The 13,895-nt window shown below is 35.5% G+C and overlaps 1 protein-coding gene across 1 annotated transcript; it reads left to right on the top strand.

Moving 5' to 3' along the window:
* The first annotated feature begins 5,320 nt into the window (after positions 1-5,320).
* On the top strand, positions 5,321-13,505 carry LOC126709675 (uncharacterized protein C57A7.06). The gene is made up of 11 exons (XM_050409996.1): positions 5,321-5,761; positions 6,985-7,150; positions 8,756-9,231; positions 10,097-10,318; positions 10,411-10,746; positions 11,247-11,594; positions 11,668-11,748; positions 11,842-11,922; positions 12,008-12,391; positions 12,872-13,003; positions 13,225-13,505. The coding sequence occupies exons 1-11, from the start codon at positions 5,417-5,419 to the stop codon at positions 13,405-13,407; spliced, it is 2,754 nt and encodes a 917-aa protein (XP_050265953.1). The 5' UTR covers positions 5,321-5,416; the 3' UTR covers positions 13,408-13,505.
* The last annotated feature ends 390 nt before the right edge of the window (positions 13,506-13,895 follow it).

Raw genomic sequence — 13,895 nt, forward strand, 5'->3', positions numbered from 1 at the left:
GGACAAATGGCAAATTGGGCTTTAGGTGGGCTCTAATTTGGGCCCAACTAGAGATATGAGCGATCTATGTAAGCCCACATGAACCAAGGAAAAAGGCTATTCGAGGAAGTGACTAGTCCGAGGAAGCTACAAAATTCACGGGTTAAGCCCAAACGTTTCGGTTCGAAAAAGGTAACAGTAATAAACCTAGATAGGTCTTGGAGGAAATTTCCTCACAGAGATATCATCACCTCCACATTAAATACACGGTATCAACTAGGCATACTGCATTAATGGCCTAATAACACCTAAAAAATACCACCACAGCCTGTTACCTGCTCAGCACCACCTCGAAATAAGAAGAGGAGAAGGATGGGACAAGTATCATGGAGAAGAATCATCTACCATCCAAGTGGAGGGCAGGATCGAAGCATGGAGGCTATATATAGGAAGAGACCCCCTGTGTACAAGGATTTGATCTAGAGATTAAGAAAAAGAAAGGAGAGAGTACCAAGAACACAAAAAATTGTTGAACCTTGTCTTTGCATAAGTGTAAACCCTCATCAACGAGGAAGAAAAAATATAATCCAGTCTTATTTAACTCCCGTGAGATTTGTTTCATCATATCTGTTGTGATCAATTCTATTTAAGAGCCATTGTTCAAGTTTTAATTGTTAGTCTAAAAATCCATCTATTCAAATTAATTGTCCCGGATATCACTCTGGCCCAATCCACTTAGGATCCTCGGATTTTAGCTCATACATATATCATCTATGAGGTCTCTTCCATTTATTTTTTTATTAATTAGTAAGTTATAAGCATATTTAATGGATTTTAAATTATGACATTCTCATTCATTATTCACTCTTGTGACAGGTGGAAGTGAACAAAAAATAGTGTTCATTGGCTTATGTTGGCCAAGAATAGATGTATTCATTTTTAATATATATATAAATAAGAGAAATGCTATGTCTACAACATTTCTACAACATTTTTACAACAAATCCTAAGTGGCAAGTTGTTACTGGTTGTTTTTGTTGGGGCAAAAAAGTAATCTTAGTGTTAGTTTTAAATTTGAACCAATAACAACTAACCACCCATGATTTGTTGTAAAAATGTTGTAAAAATGTTGTAGACGTAGCATCTCTCAATAAATAAAGGTAATATTTAAATCTTATATATTAAAAAGGTCATAGTTATTAAACTAATTATGACCGTTTGTCAGATTTAAAATTGTGGATAATCATAATTACCACCCTTTTAATATTCCTGTAATGAAGGCATCTTCACTCCATATAAAAAATAATAATAATAATAAAAAAGAAGAGAGAGAGAGAGAGAGTAAAAAAAATAGAAGCATGAAGGCATGTGGTTTAGTTATATGACATTTAACTCACTTTAATTTTTTTTAGTGATCAGTTCGGTTCATTTTGATCATTTTGATAAGGAGACAAATGTAAGTATCACCCATTGTTGCAAAACTTTAGAAGAAAAAAAATCATTTCTAACCATCAAACTTGCACCTTCACAAAGTCTACTCGTTTGCAGGGGCGGCCCAACATAATTTGGGGCCTAAGGCGAAAAATTTATGTGGGGCCTTTAATATGTAAATATTAATTAAACAAAATTATTTAATACTAATTAAATTAAGGTTAATTTGATACATTAAATACATAAATAATACCAACTAGACTAATGTTAATTTCATATAGAGAATTGAATATCATATTTGAATTATAAATATTAATAAAAAGAAATAAAAATATATTGTGATTGAAAAAGATACTTTATTTTGGATATAAGACGATGCATAGTTAAATAAAGTTGTAATCTAATTTTTAATTTTACATTTTGATTTTAAGAGAGAGAGAGAGAGATAGATATTATTAGGTGTATGGTTTTGTAGGATATTAGTTTACAAAAATTAAAGTCTCAAACTATTAGGGAAGATTAATCTATAATTGATGATTTAACACATTTGCAACATCTTTTTGAAATATTTTAGGATTTCAATTGAGTTAAGGTTCTATTAGTCTCGCACTTTGAGAGTCTTAATAGAAATGAAAAAGAAAAATGCGCTAATTAAAAGTACTATAAAATGTTCAAAATATAATGTGATATTGTTTTTCATTGATGAGCTTCATCAATTTAACTAATGAATGTTTATATCACATTTTTTGTGATTAATAACATGGCAATTTGTAAGCTAATAGTAAAGTTTGTACATCACTAATAAAAAAAAATGTACAACCTATAAAAAATATATATAATTTTATAAAAATTTGGGCCTTTAACTATGAAAAATGGGGCCTTTTTTCCCAATGAAATATTTATTTTTTAGTGGGGCCTTAGGCCTAGGCCTTGAGCCGGCCCTGCTCGTTTGACTCACCATGTAGTGTTTTTCAAATATTTGTGCATGCAATTCACTGAATATTATCTCATATCATAAGTAGAAAGCCTCTACTCCCATCCCCTCCAAATTCCCCTCCCCCCCCCCCCCCAACCCTTACACCCCCCACCCCCCCCCCCCCCAAAATAAATAAATAAATAAATAAAAATCGCCAACTAGACCAAAAGGAATGAACTGGACCCATTCATTATTTAGGTCAATATTTTGCATTATCATTTTAGTATCATAGTTTACAATAAAATGATAGAGGGTTGAGAGTTATGGTAAAGTTAAAGATGAAAATAATATGGTGTAAAATAAAAAGTGAGAGTGAAGAAGATTGTAAGAGCGCAATTTGAGTCCTAAGCCCAAAAGTTAGAAGGATCTAGGTCCAAAGAGCCCAATACAATGAATTCGTAAAGAGTGGGTTGAAAAATTAGGCTATAATAAGTTGGGTAGCAATTATAGTGGATCCAAATGATAATAAGGTAAAGATAGACTGGTTTTCTCTAAATAAAATAGTCTTCGGCATAGTTCGAGGAGATCAGTTTTTATATATATTTCTTGAAGTTGATTACAAGTACAGCTCTTATTGCTACAATATTTCTTTCTCAATTTTTCGATCCCTTTCTCTCAGGACCTCCCTTCTATTTTATACTTTCTTTTTCCTTTTATCTCTGCCCTTCACGTGTAGATTAGATTGTTGGTGTTGATCCCTATCACATCAACACCTCCATGAAGTTTTTGAGGAGTAGCTGTAAAACTGAAAACTACTGTTCAAGTATCACTTTCTCATTAATGCGGCCAGAGAGTTAGCTGCAAAACATTTAATGTGATGGTGGCAGCTTTCCCTTATATATTTCATAGCTCTCATTTGTCCTGTACGTTCATGATGCACATCCTTATCAATAGAAGTTCTTGGAATGTCAGTCTAGATGACAGAACACACCTTCTGACCTCTGCTTCGCTTAGCCAAGGAGATACTCCTCCTCGGCCTACCTTCCCAAGCCTTCTCAGTCATAGCTTACTCATGAAGTTCTAAGTCTTACATCTTCATTACTGTTTATCTGTCCTCAGACCAATAAGTGTCCTCAAACAAAGTCTAAGGCCCAAAATATATCTTAGGCCCTTTATCCCTACAATTGTAAAATGTTGGAAAAAAAAAATTTTAATGTACAAAAACTAATTGACAAATAAAGTGCTAATATTTCAATGCGACCAAAGCCAACATCTTCAAACCAAATTAAATCCATGTGGTCGTGGTGAGAAAAGAAGCTATTATAAAAGAGTCCTAAGCCTAATTTATTTAATAAGAATTAATCATTCTAATTTATATTAATTCTTTATTTGGTTTAATGTCAAAATTCTCATTCATTCCAAATCAAAATTTATGCATATTGGTGCATTTGCCAATCACCCATATAGCTAGGGGCATGATGAGTCCTAACACCAAAAAATCAAAATCAAAATAGCTTAGCTTGTGTGGATATCTTTGATTGGCAAATGCATAAATCTCATTGGATCAAGGCATAAACCTTGAATTTCGATGACTTGGAAATTTTGATACTAAACCAAAAAATGAATAGCCTTTGAACACAAGTGAAGAGCATGCAATTCATTGAATATCATCTCATATCATAATTTGTAACCCTATCCTCCAAATTCTCTAAAAAAAAAAAAGGATAAAAAATTCTAACTAGACAAAATGGATTGAATTAGACCAACTATGATCAAACTAGTAAGTGGGTTGATCATTATCCAATTAGTATTGTCTAATCTAATTGATCAAAAGGGGAAATGCAAATAATTAGAAAATGCTTTGATAAACATTTTTTTTTTCATTTGTTAAGGGGATAAATTATAATTTGAATAATATCACATAAAGATTGATTGACAATTACAATTGATTTTACTATGCATAAATTATATCAAATCAAATAAGTTGTGAAAAACTTATATTATATGTGTGTGTGTGGGGGGGGGGGGGAGGGGGGACGGGGGAGGCCTGAAAAGAGAGGATCATTGGGCAGAGTTCACCCGAGGGACAATGGGGCTCAACTATTCATCAGATCAGGCTTAGTCCAGTCAAGATAACCCAGTCAAAGAAACCGAGGAGAGCGGCTCACTTAAGTAGCCCAAGGGGCAAATGATCCTTGAGGTACTGAGGACAAACCACCAAAGCCGAAGGCCGAGGAAGGAAGTAGAGACGTGCAAGTAAGGGAAAAAGAAAGTTTTCAGATAAAACACTCATCATCTCCACATTTAATGCACTATACCAACTCAGCTTACCACATTAATGGCAGAATGACTCCTGAACAGTGCCCCCATAGCCCACAGCCTACTCTATCACTACCAATAAGGCAATGATAGGACAAGTATCCAAGTAAGGATCAGTGACTGTCCAAGTGGAGGGCTGTGATGTAATCCAAGTAGCTATATAAAGGAAGGAAGCTCTTCTAAGAGTGGGGATTGGAAAAAGTTGGTAAAGAGTAATAAGAGCAATAGAGAGAGAAAGTAATTCTTGTCAACCTTCTTTCTTTAAATTAATGAACCGAGACTACCAAAGGTATTAAAGGTTGATCTTAGCCATTAACCTCTACTGAAGGCCATTTTTTTTTTTTTTTTGAGGATGCTAAGTATTTTTAACACACGCATACAAGGAAAGGGTATCCAAGATTTAGGTCCTTTTGAATATACATTACCTCTGAAAGTTTCTCTAATCTACCAAAGGCCTTAACTCAACCCATTCGTGATCAAGTTGGGCTGAGCCAAACCAGTTTTGCCCCCTACGATATATATATATATATTAAATAGAATGAGTCATTGTCGGTTTGAGATTCGTGGATCTACTTGCACCCGTCAGTAGGATCCGATTTTCAAATATCCCAAAATCCGGTCCATTTGATTCGGGTCCAAAACACGGGGTTTTGCGGTTTTGCCCTCCAAATTGTAAAGCAGGTTACGCATCAGGCCGCTCCAAGTCCAAGCTAAAACCTCTCTCTCTCTCTCTCTCTCTCTCTCTCTCTCTTTCTGCTATCTCTCTCAGCGATGGTGGAGACGAAGCGAAAAGGGAGAGTCGAACCAAAGCACAACAAGATGAAGAAGCAAAAGAGTTTGGGCTCTAAAACCCTATCGACGAAGAAGAAGAAGTCCAAGAGAAACGATGTGAGGAAGGGTCCTCGCTTGCCTAATTCACTGCGCAAGGAGATCGAACGCTTAAACCCTAGCACCCAGTTGAACAGCGAAGACGAAGATATCAATTCCGATGAGGGAGAGTTTCCCACCGATGACATTTACGAGTACGAGGAGAAAATCCCCCAGGAAGAGTCCAGGAAGAATCGTCGGTTCGACCCTGTGGAGAACTTCGAATACGAGCTTCCCGAAGATTTCGAGGTTCTCTCTCTCTCTCTCTCTCTCTCTTAAACCATGGTGCTTTTTTTTTTTTTTTTTTTTGCAGTGTGGAACTTGAATTATTATGAGTTTTTTGAATTTCTGTGCTTTTGTTTAGCTGGGAATGTTTTGTGGTTTAAGGTTCTAGTTCTTTGAGATTAATGAGCTTTTTGAGGCTCTCTTAGTTGGATAGTACATGGTATTTGCTTTTTGTTATTTGGGCATAGGTATAAAGGTATTTATGTATTTGTGGCTGCATACGTTTGGCTTAAAAAAAAAAAAAAAAAACTGTCTTTGAGTGCTTTAGTATAGAAGTGTTGCTTTAGTTGTGATTATGGAATTGGGTTCTAAGTTTTAAAAAGAGATTTGAATAAAGATGTAGATTTTGAGTTGGAAAACTCAGTCAAGATTTAGAGCTTTGGCAAGGTTTAGGAAATCAGCTGAGATTTCACTATGCTGACCTTTTAATTGGGAAAGTTGACTGATATTCTATGGTATGCGGAAGAATTGAAATGATTGGGTAATGTGATTCAAATTTAGCTTTTAGGGTAAAGTTGTGTTTGAGCGCGCACGCACACACAAAAAAATTGTGAATTATTTGCCTATCACTGGCCATGATGTGATGAATTGAAGTTGAGAGCAGATTTTTCTAAATTTAAATAGACAAAAGAAGGTGAAAATCTATAAAATAACAAGATTTGTATTAGGAAGTCAGTAGCGGTAAGGGAGAGTGCCTAGACTAACTGTAAACCAAAAGTCTCTGGTTCAGTTGAGGCATTTTGTGATTTACTCGATGCCTGCTCAGTGGGGGTGTGTAGGCATCTGGGGTTTTACCCCTCATGGATGGTCCCACTGGCCCATACCTTGATGGCGTTCCTTGTAAAACAAAGAAATAAAAAAAGAAGTCAGTATGCATAATTTTTTTTGGGATCTTTATTATTATTTTTATTATTTTGCGTGGTTGGCTGGTATATCTATGATCTTGCATTGTGGAGAATTTATCTTTAATACCGACAGCATTTGTTAGTTAGATTCAACCCACAGTCTTATTCTTGTATTGAAGAAGTAACCTTGCAAAGAAGAAGTTTAGTCCAAGTAAATTGTATTCCCTGGTCTCCACTGTCTTGTTTTCTTATTGCAGAATAGCATCAGTTATCATGCTGCTTTCCAGTTCATTTGTTAACATGTGTATTTATGTATACTTTTCTCTTTTCTTGCTTATGTAGGATGAGAATGTGCCATCAGATGATGATGAGGATGAGGATGGTGACCTCATGGATAATGGAGGAAACAAACTTGAAGATTCCCATGATGAGATTGAAGAGGATGATGATGGAAGGCATGTCAGGATGTTGGAAGGAATCACTGGAATGCCAAGTGAGGCTTTTGAAGGTAAGGTGGTGTGTTAAGAATCTTAATTAGTAACATTTGAAGTGTTTTGAATAGTGTAGTCAAATGCTCTCTATGCACTTGCCTTGGGTCTTGGGTGAGGCAAGGCGTCTTTGGTGAGTTGCTCACCCTTTACACCTCAGTTGAGGTAACATGTACAAGAAGGGAATGTCTTGCTACACAAATGACTATTATTTATTGTATTTAAACAACACTAAACTGTGTTAATCCTTTAAACTGGAGCATTCTTGTTGAATGATTATCTATTTTCCTAATACAAAGGAAGAACAAATAAGGCCTAAATATCTTAGGAGTAACAATCTTGTATCTCATGAACACAGGCCTTGAATCGAAAGATTATTTCTAATTAATAAATTGGTTTGCTTCTTTAAGTACATGTTGCATTGTAGGTTTCAATAGCAAGGCTGTTGTCCTACAAAACCATAAGGTTTTCTTTTTTGGTGTGGAATGAACGTGATGGTGATAGAGTATGATTATATTTGTTAAATTAAATTGGAGAATTATGCTTTTAATTTCATCTCTCCACACACATAGACACACACACATATGGGGTGGAGGTTCAAGTTATGCTTGTTGTAACTCTATGTAAAATTACATCATTCAATAAATTTTTATTGGATTTTTTTTTTTCCAAGCCTAATGTTGGATTTGATGTTCCCATCCCGCTTATAATGGATGTCAGAATTCATGTCAATTGTATCTTTTGTTATCCCATTTGAACCTCATGCCTTACTCTAAATGTAAGATCTAAATATATCTTTTTAAGAGAAGAAGTTCTTAATCTCCAATTGTGCGGATATTTGGAAAGAGAATGATGGATATGTGGAGGTCATGTGATTCAATAGTGTGTGTGTGTCAAAATATTGATCTACTGCAAAGTTATTGAGTGGTGTAACATTGTTAAAAAGTTGCATCAGGACCACTCACATGCATACTATACAAACTAGATTAGATTTTGACGCAGTGCTTTGGTTAGGTAAGCGCTTGGGCAATGTTTAGGACATGGTGCCTCGAGGTTGTTTTTCACCGGTTATGTTGGGTTTCTTGACAATGTCATAGATTTGATAAGTAATATGGACCTATAACTACATTGGTGTTGAAGCAATTTCAAGGGTTATGGCTTGTAAAGAACAGCATGCTTTTGTTGAATTGAAATTACACTGCACTGCAAGATGTGTGTAAAAGAAATTTCTAGGATTTGTATTATGAAAGAAAATGAAAGTTAAATATTGATGTTTTCAATGTTAGTATGGTTGGAATGTTTTGGATAATTTTTTGTCATGCATTGTATTTCATCTTGTCAAGTTTCTATTACTGAAAAATAAATGTCTATATTTTCTTGAGAGAATGTAGCATATACGTCCTGTGTACACTTGCTTTTCTTCTCCAATAAATTATTTATAACTTATATTAGAAGAAAGTCTGCGTCTGTGTATGTGTGTGTATAGCTATTCTGCTCGTATTTTACTTAAAATGAAATGTACCTTTGATGGGGGCATTTGGGAATTTTTCTTGTGGCCATTAGAAGTCAATCATCTATCTTTTTGAGATGTTGTGACCTGATTTCCCTTTACTTTATTTGTACAGGGAAGAAGAAGAAAAATAATGTTGTTATATCTGAGGCATATCCAGAGTCCGAATATAATCCTACTCGTGATGTTTTGGATGGTGATGGCCGCATTAGCATGGAAGACCTTTTAGGCACTCTTCAAAAGAAACCCGGGTTTGGCAAACTTAGAAAGATAATGGATCAAATGAAGAAATCTGAGGCTATTGAAGCTCCCCTTCCAACAGTAATTCGGGAGAAGATGGAGAGGCAGGCAGCATATAAAATATCAAAGAAAGATATGGCCAAGTGGGAGCCCCTAGTTAAGAGAAATAGGGAGGCACCTACCCTATATTTTGATGAGGATACAGACCTGGGGTTTTCAACTGTAGGAGCAATAGCTTCTGAATTTGAACCTAGAACTGAATTTGAGAAGAAAATGGCATCTTTAGTTTATGATGATGATGTTATGGAAGCTCACAAAAAAGATGGTTCCAGGCTTCTTGAATTAAACCAGGTATGGAAGTTGTATATATACTTTGCACATTGAATTTGGTGTCCTATCATATATAATATCTGGTTAACATTGTCCTCTCCTTTCCTTACTTTTTAAAAGTGTGCTTGTTTTCATGGTGCTGTTTAGTAAAAGTTACTGATTGCCTGAGCAATTACAACCTAGGGTATCATTGCAATTGTTGGGGTTGCATATTTTGTTGAATCTTTTCAATGGATTTGGTTATCCCATTCAGAGTGGATTCAGTATGACAAGTATCTTGTCACCTGTGTGAATGGGCATGGGCATGTGGAAGATCACAAGCACATGTGGATGTTAAATAAGATGATATAACATTTAAATGTTTGTCTTACGCTTTAGTGTAATAGTTGGATTTTCCACATGGAGTAAACTAACTGTCTCTAAAAATATCTGCATTTAAATCAAATAAAAAACAAAAGTTTCTAAAAAGAAAGAAAAGCTAAAGCCAATGAGCTCTAGCTTGAATGGCACTTTCGCCTTTCTCGATGGAAGGTAAGGTCATAGGTTTAAGACTAAAAAGGAGTGTGTAAACTTTGATTGAAGAGTTCATTTATAACATTGTTGGAAATAGATGTTTTACAGGGAAAGGTTGATTCTTATGGAAGACTAGAATCAGTCTAAAAAATATCCCATCTCTAAAAAGAAACAGGGAGGATATTATAAAATGGAAAAGTGTTGTAAAATTGAAGGATAAGCAATCCGTAGCCACTTTAAAGTGATCTAGACAACTGTGGATTACCTATGAATGTCATTTAGAACTTTGATACTCCTGAATTTTTGCAAGATCTCTTGAATTACAGGTTTTGTGATGTTTGTTATGTTTTCAATGGTCAACCTTGCTTGGCAGGTATCTGTGGAAGATGAAAAGGAGCGCCATAATCGTATTGCTAAAATGCGCAGCCTTCTTTTCCGTCATGAAATGAAAGCAAAACACATAAAAAAGATCAAATCCAAAACATACCATCGTTTGTTGAAGAAAGACAGATTGAAAACAGCAGCTGCACTGATTGAAATGGATCCAGAAGCTGCTAAAGAGCAGGCAATGAAGCAAGAGTTCAAACGGGCAGAGGTAACTATAATTTAGAGAGAATATATAACACTCCAGGTTAATTTTTATCAAGTGTTTGTTGCTGATTCGTTTCTACTTTTGAATTGATTCAGGAACGCATGACACTGAAACACAAAAACACCTCCAAATGGGCAACACGCATTCTACAGCGTGGTTTGCAAGTCCAAGATGAAGGTACTCGAGCTGCTATAACTGAACAGCTCCAACAGCATGCTCTTTTGACTAGAAAAATGAACTCTATGAAAGACGGTAGCAGCAGCAGCAGCAGTGATGACACCAGTGATGAGGATGATGTAGATGAAGATTCTTCTGTTTTAAAAGAGGGTAGGGCATCCAAGTTATTGGGAAAAGCAACAGAGAAGACCCTCAAAATATTAGAAGAAGAAGATGAAGTGCCTGATTCAGGAATTTTTTCTTTACCTTTCATGGTAATATTTGGTGTTCTCTTGTTAGTTTTCTTAAGAAGTTGTACTGTATTCTTCCACTGGTGGTATTAGCTTCCATGGAACTAAAACCACTGGTTCAAATCCTACCCCTTGATACCAGAAATTTTTTAGAAAAGTGGATTATATTCTAGCAGCACTCTTTCTAGCTAATTTCTAGGGGTTGGTTGGGGACCATGACTTATGAAGCGTAGGTCACTAGTTTGAATCTCTCCCTTTTCCTCCCCTTGGGGTCAAAACTTATCCAAAAAGAAAAGTAAAGAACAGAAAAGAAAAAGAAGAAGAATCAGCACTCTGCTAGCTATATTTCATGTTTAAAAAGGCCAGGGGCAAATGAAAAGCACCAAATTCACAGAGAAGAATGTTACTTTATATTTCTTCCTGTTTCTGCTTCATTGCTTTGGACCTTAAAATATAAGTTGTTGATATGTTCTATCTTTTAATTATACATCTTTATAATTACTCTTTAATTTGCTCTTGGGTAGGAGCGTGGACTAAAGAAAAGAAAGGAGGCAGCTGAAGAAGAAGCTAAACTTGCTCTTCAAGAGTATGAAGTGTCGATGAAGCAGCTGGACGATCCAAGTGGGGCAGAAAATTCAAAAATAAGGGCTTCAAGTGGTAGAAGGGTATTTGGTGCAGCTAAAATACGTGCTCCAGAATCAAGAGATGTGATTAAAACAGATAACTTCTATGCTAATAGTGATAGTGATGATAACTTGGAGGCCAAAGAAAATATTTTTGATATGGAGAAAGACGGAAGTAGTGATATGCAGAAGGATGTTCATGTTGATTCTGTTTTACCTAATGAGTTTCGTCAGGATTCTGTTTTTAAGGTAACTTGACTTCTTTGAGCAATCTTCCTGTTTTCTTGTATGTTTCTTGATCCATAAATGTGAAAATTTGCAGAGCTTTGATGATATTGTTAGAGATCCAGGTCCCAAGACAACATATGACGTTGCTATTTTTGCATCAGACAAATGGAGAAAGGTTATTTTTGCCATAAATCTTTTATTTTTTAAGAATTAAGGATTTTCTTTCTTTGTGGGGTGTCTTACTGATGACTATGCAAACAATGAGCAGATGGAAAGCAGAAACAAAGTGGATGCCAATAGCAAAAAGTCCCCAGTGGCTGTTGAACCTGAATATAATCAAGATTTACAGGTATGATCTATTTGCGTTTTCTTAAAATATTTGAACTACTATTTAATAGACTGGTTGCCTCTCTTACTTTTTTATTTGGTTCTAGGAGCCTGTGAAGGAAGTGGGTGAAAACAGTGATACAGAAAGTGAAGGACAAATGGTGGATGGGATTATTTCATCGGATCCTAAACCGACTTATGAACTCCCTTCCCAGTCAGAGCTGATTCGCCAAGCTTTTGCTGGGGATGATGTGGAGGAAGATTTTGAGAATGATAAACAGGAGATTCTGAATGAGGAAAATCCTGAACCCGAAAAGCCAGTCTTACTTCCTGGCTGGGGCCAATGGACTCGTGTACAGAAAAAGAAAGGCTTACCTTCTTGGATGCTGAAAGAACATGAGAATGCCAAGAGGAAGAGAGAAGAAGCTCTTAAGAAGAGAAAGGATGCACATCTCAAACATGTTATTATCTCTGAGAAGTTAGATAAAAAGGTTTGTGGTCTTAAATGCATCTCAGATAGCTATACTGAAATTTGATATGATTTCTAAATGCAACTACAGATTTATGATTTATCAGTCAATTTGAGTTACCATCTAAAATTAAGCAAGTCACCAGCCATTGAGATTCACTAGTTTTAGAATGGTCACTTAGAACGATAATTTCTATGACATCTAAGGGTTTACATGTTTCTGGTGGTAATTATTAACGGATTAACATTGAAGATCAAAGAATGAGTTATTTTCTTCATATTGAGGTAGATATATGGCTTAGTGCTTCAGGCAATCCTTTGGGGTTATGTGGTGTATTGAGGTTAAAAAAATTTCTTGTTAACCTTCTAGTAACTCGAATTCTGTTATTCAGCTAATTGTAAAAAGAATCTGCTTTACTATGCCTTTCTCTGCTGATCAAATGAGTGTTCATTTTTTTGATTGGTTCATTTTTTTTTTCTTCTTTGAATTTTGATTTGGCAGGCTGAGAAACTCCTTACAAAAACATTGCCTTACCCTTTCACGTCTAAGGAAGTTTTTGAGCAGAGCATCCGCATGCCCATTGGACCTGAATTCAACCCAGCAACTGCAGTTGGTGCTCTTAATCGACCTGCAGTAAGTATTTCAATACAATTTTACATATTATTCTCTTTTTGTGCACATGAAGATATTAAATGAACGACCAGATAAGAAATAGTAACTTCCAATGAAGAACTTCTGCCCTTCTACATAAATCTTTTTCTATTCCCCCACTTCCCTTGAATTGGCCGATTTGTACAATTATTTTTTCATTTGCCTGTATTTCTCATTTCTCTACTTTGAACAATTATGTACAGGTGGTGAAGAAACCTGGTGTGATTATTAAACCAATTGAGTTCAAGGAAGTGAATCCTCACGAAAATAAGGAGGATCACAAATGGAGTGGACAGAAACAGAAGATGAAGAAGAGTAAAAGTGATGGCAGCATACCGAGAAAAAAGATGAAGAAGGCAGAGGGCAAAACCAAAAAAGTCAACTGAGACACTCTTGTTCGTCAGAATTTTGCTCCCGTATTTATTTCTTCCTAATCTAAACAGGTTCCCAGTTTTCCATGTTTGGGGGACTATTACACCAAAAGGAGGGAGAAATAAAGAAAGGAAGAGATCTTTATATAGAATTGGATAGGAATATCTGTGGATTTTGTCTTGTATTGAGGGTTAAGTTAAGACTTAAGAGAGAGAATTTGAGAGGCTTAAATCCGTGTATTTGCAGGTAAACATTAGGCTTTTGTCATATCTTTAATTTAGTGATTGAATTTTTACCTGAAATCCCAGTATGTTGTGAAACTGATTGTAGTCTGGCTAACACAAGTGACGGTTGTTATATGCCAAAATAAACTATATCTTTGGCCATTTTACTTAATAACATGTATATTTTAAAATTCTTTAGTCAAATAGTAAAGTAAAAACTATTTGGTTAAATACCCTTAGTGATCTCGTCTCTTGAAGAGAGAAGTCCCATTATGGAA

The sequence above is a fragment of the Quercus robur genome, chromosome 12, assembly GCF_932294415.1.
Source record: "Quercus robur chromosome 12, dhQueRobu3.1, whole genome shotgun sequence".
NCBI lineage: Eukaryota > Viridiplantae > Streptophyta > Magnoliopsida > Fagales > Fagaceae > Quercus > Quercus robur.

Bases quoted from the DNA above. Each gene is read 5' to 3' on its own strand.
- LOC126709675 (XM_050409996.1), top strand. From the start codon at position 5,417: ATGGTGGAGACGAAGCGAAAAGGGAGAGTCGAACCAAAGCACAACAAG. The intron at 11,749-11,841 runs GTTATTTTTGCC...AACAATGAGCAG, and splicing joins CATCAGACAAATGGAGAAAG to ATGGAAAGCAGAAACAAAGT. The intron at 12,392-12,871 runs GTTTGTGGTCTT...TTGATTTGGCAG, and splicing joins CTGAGAAGTTAGATAAAAAG to GCTGAGAAACTCCTTACAAA.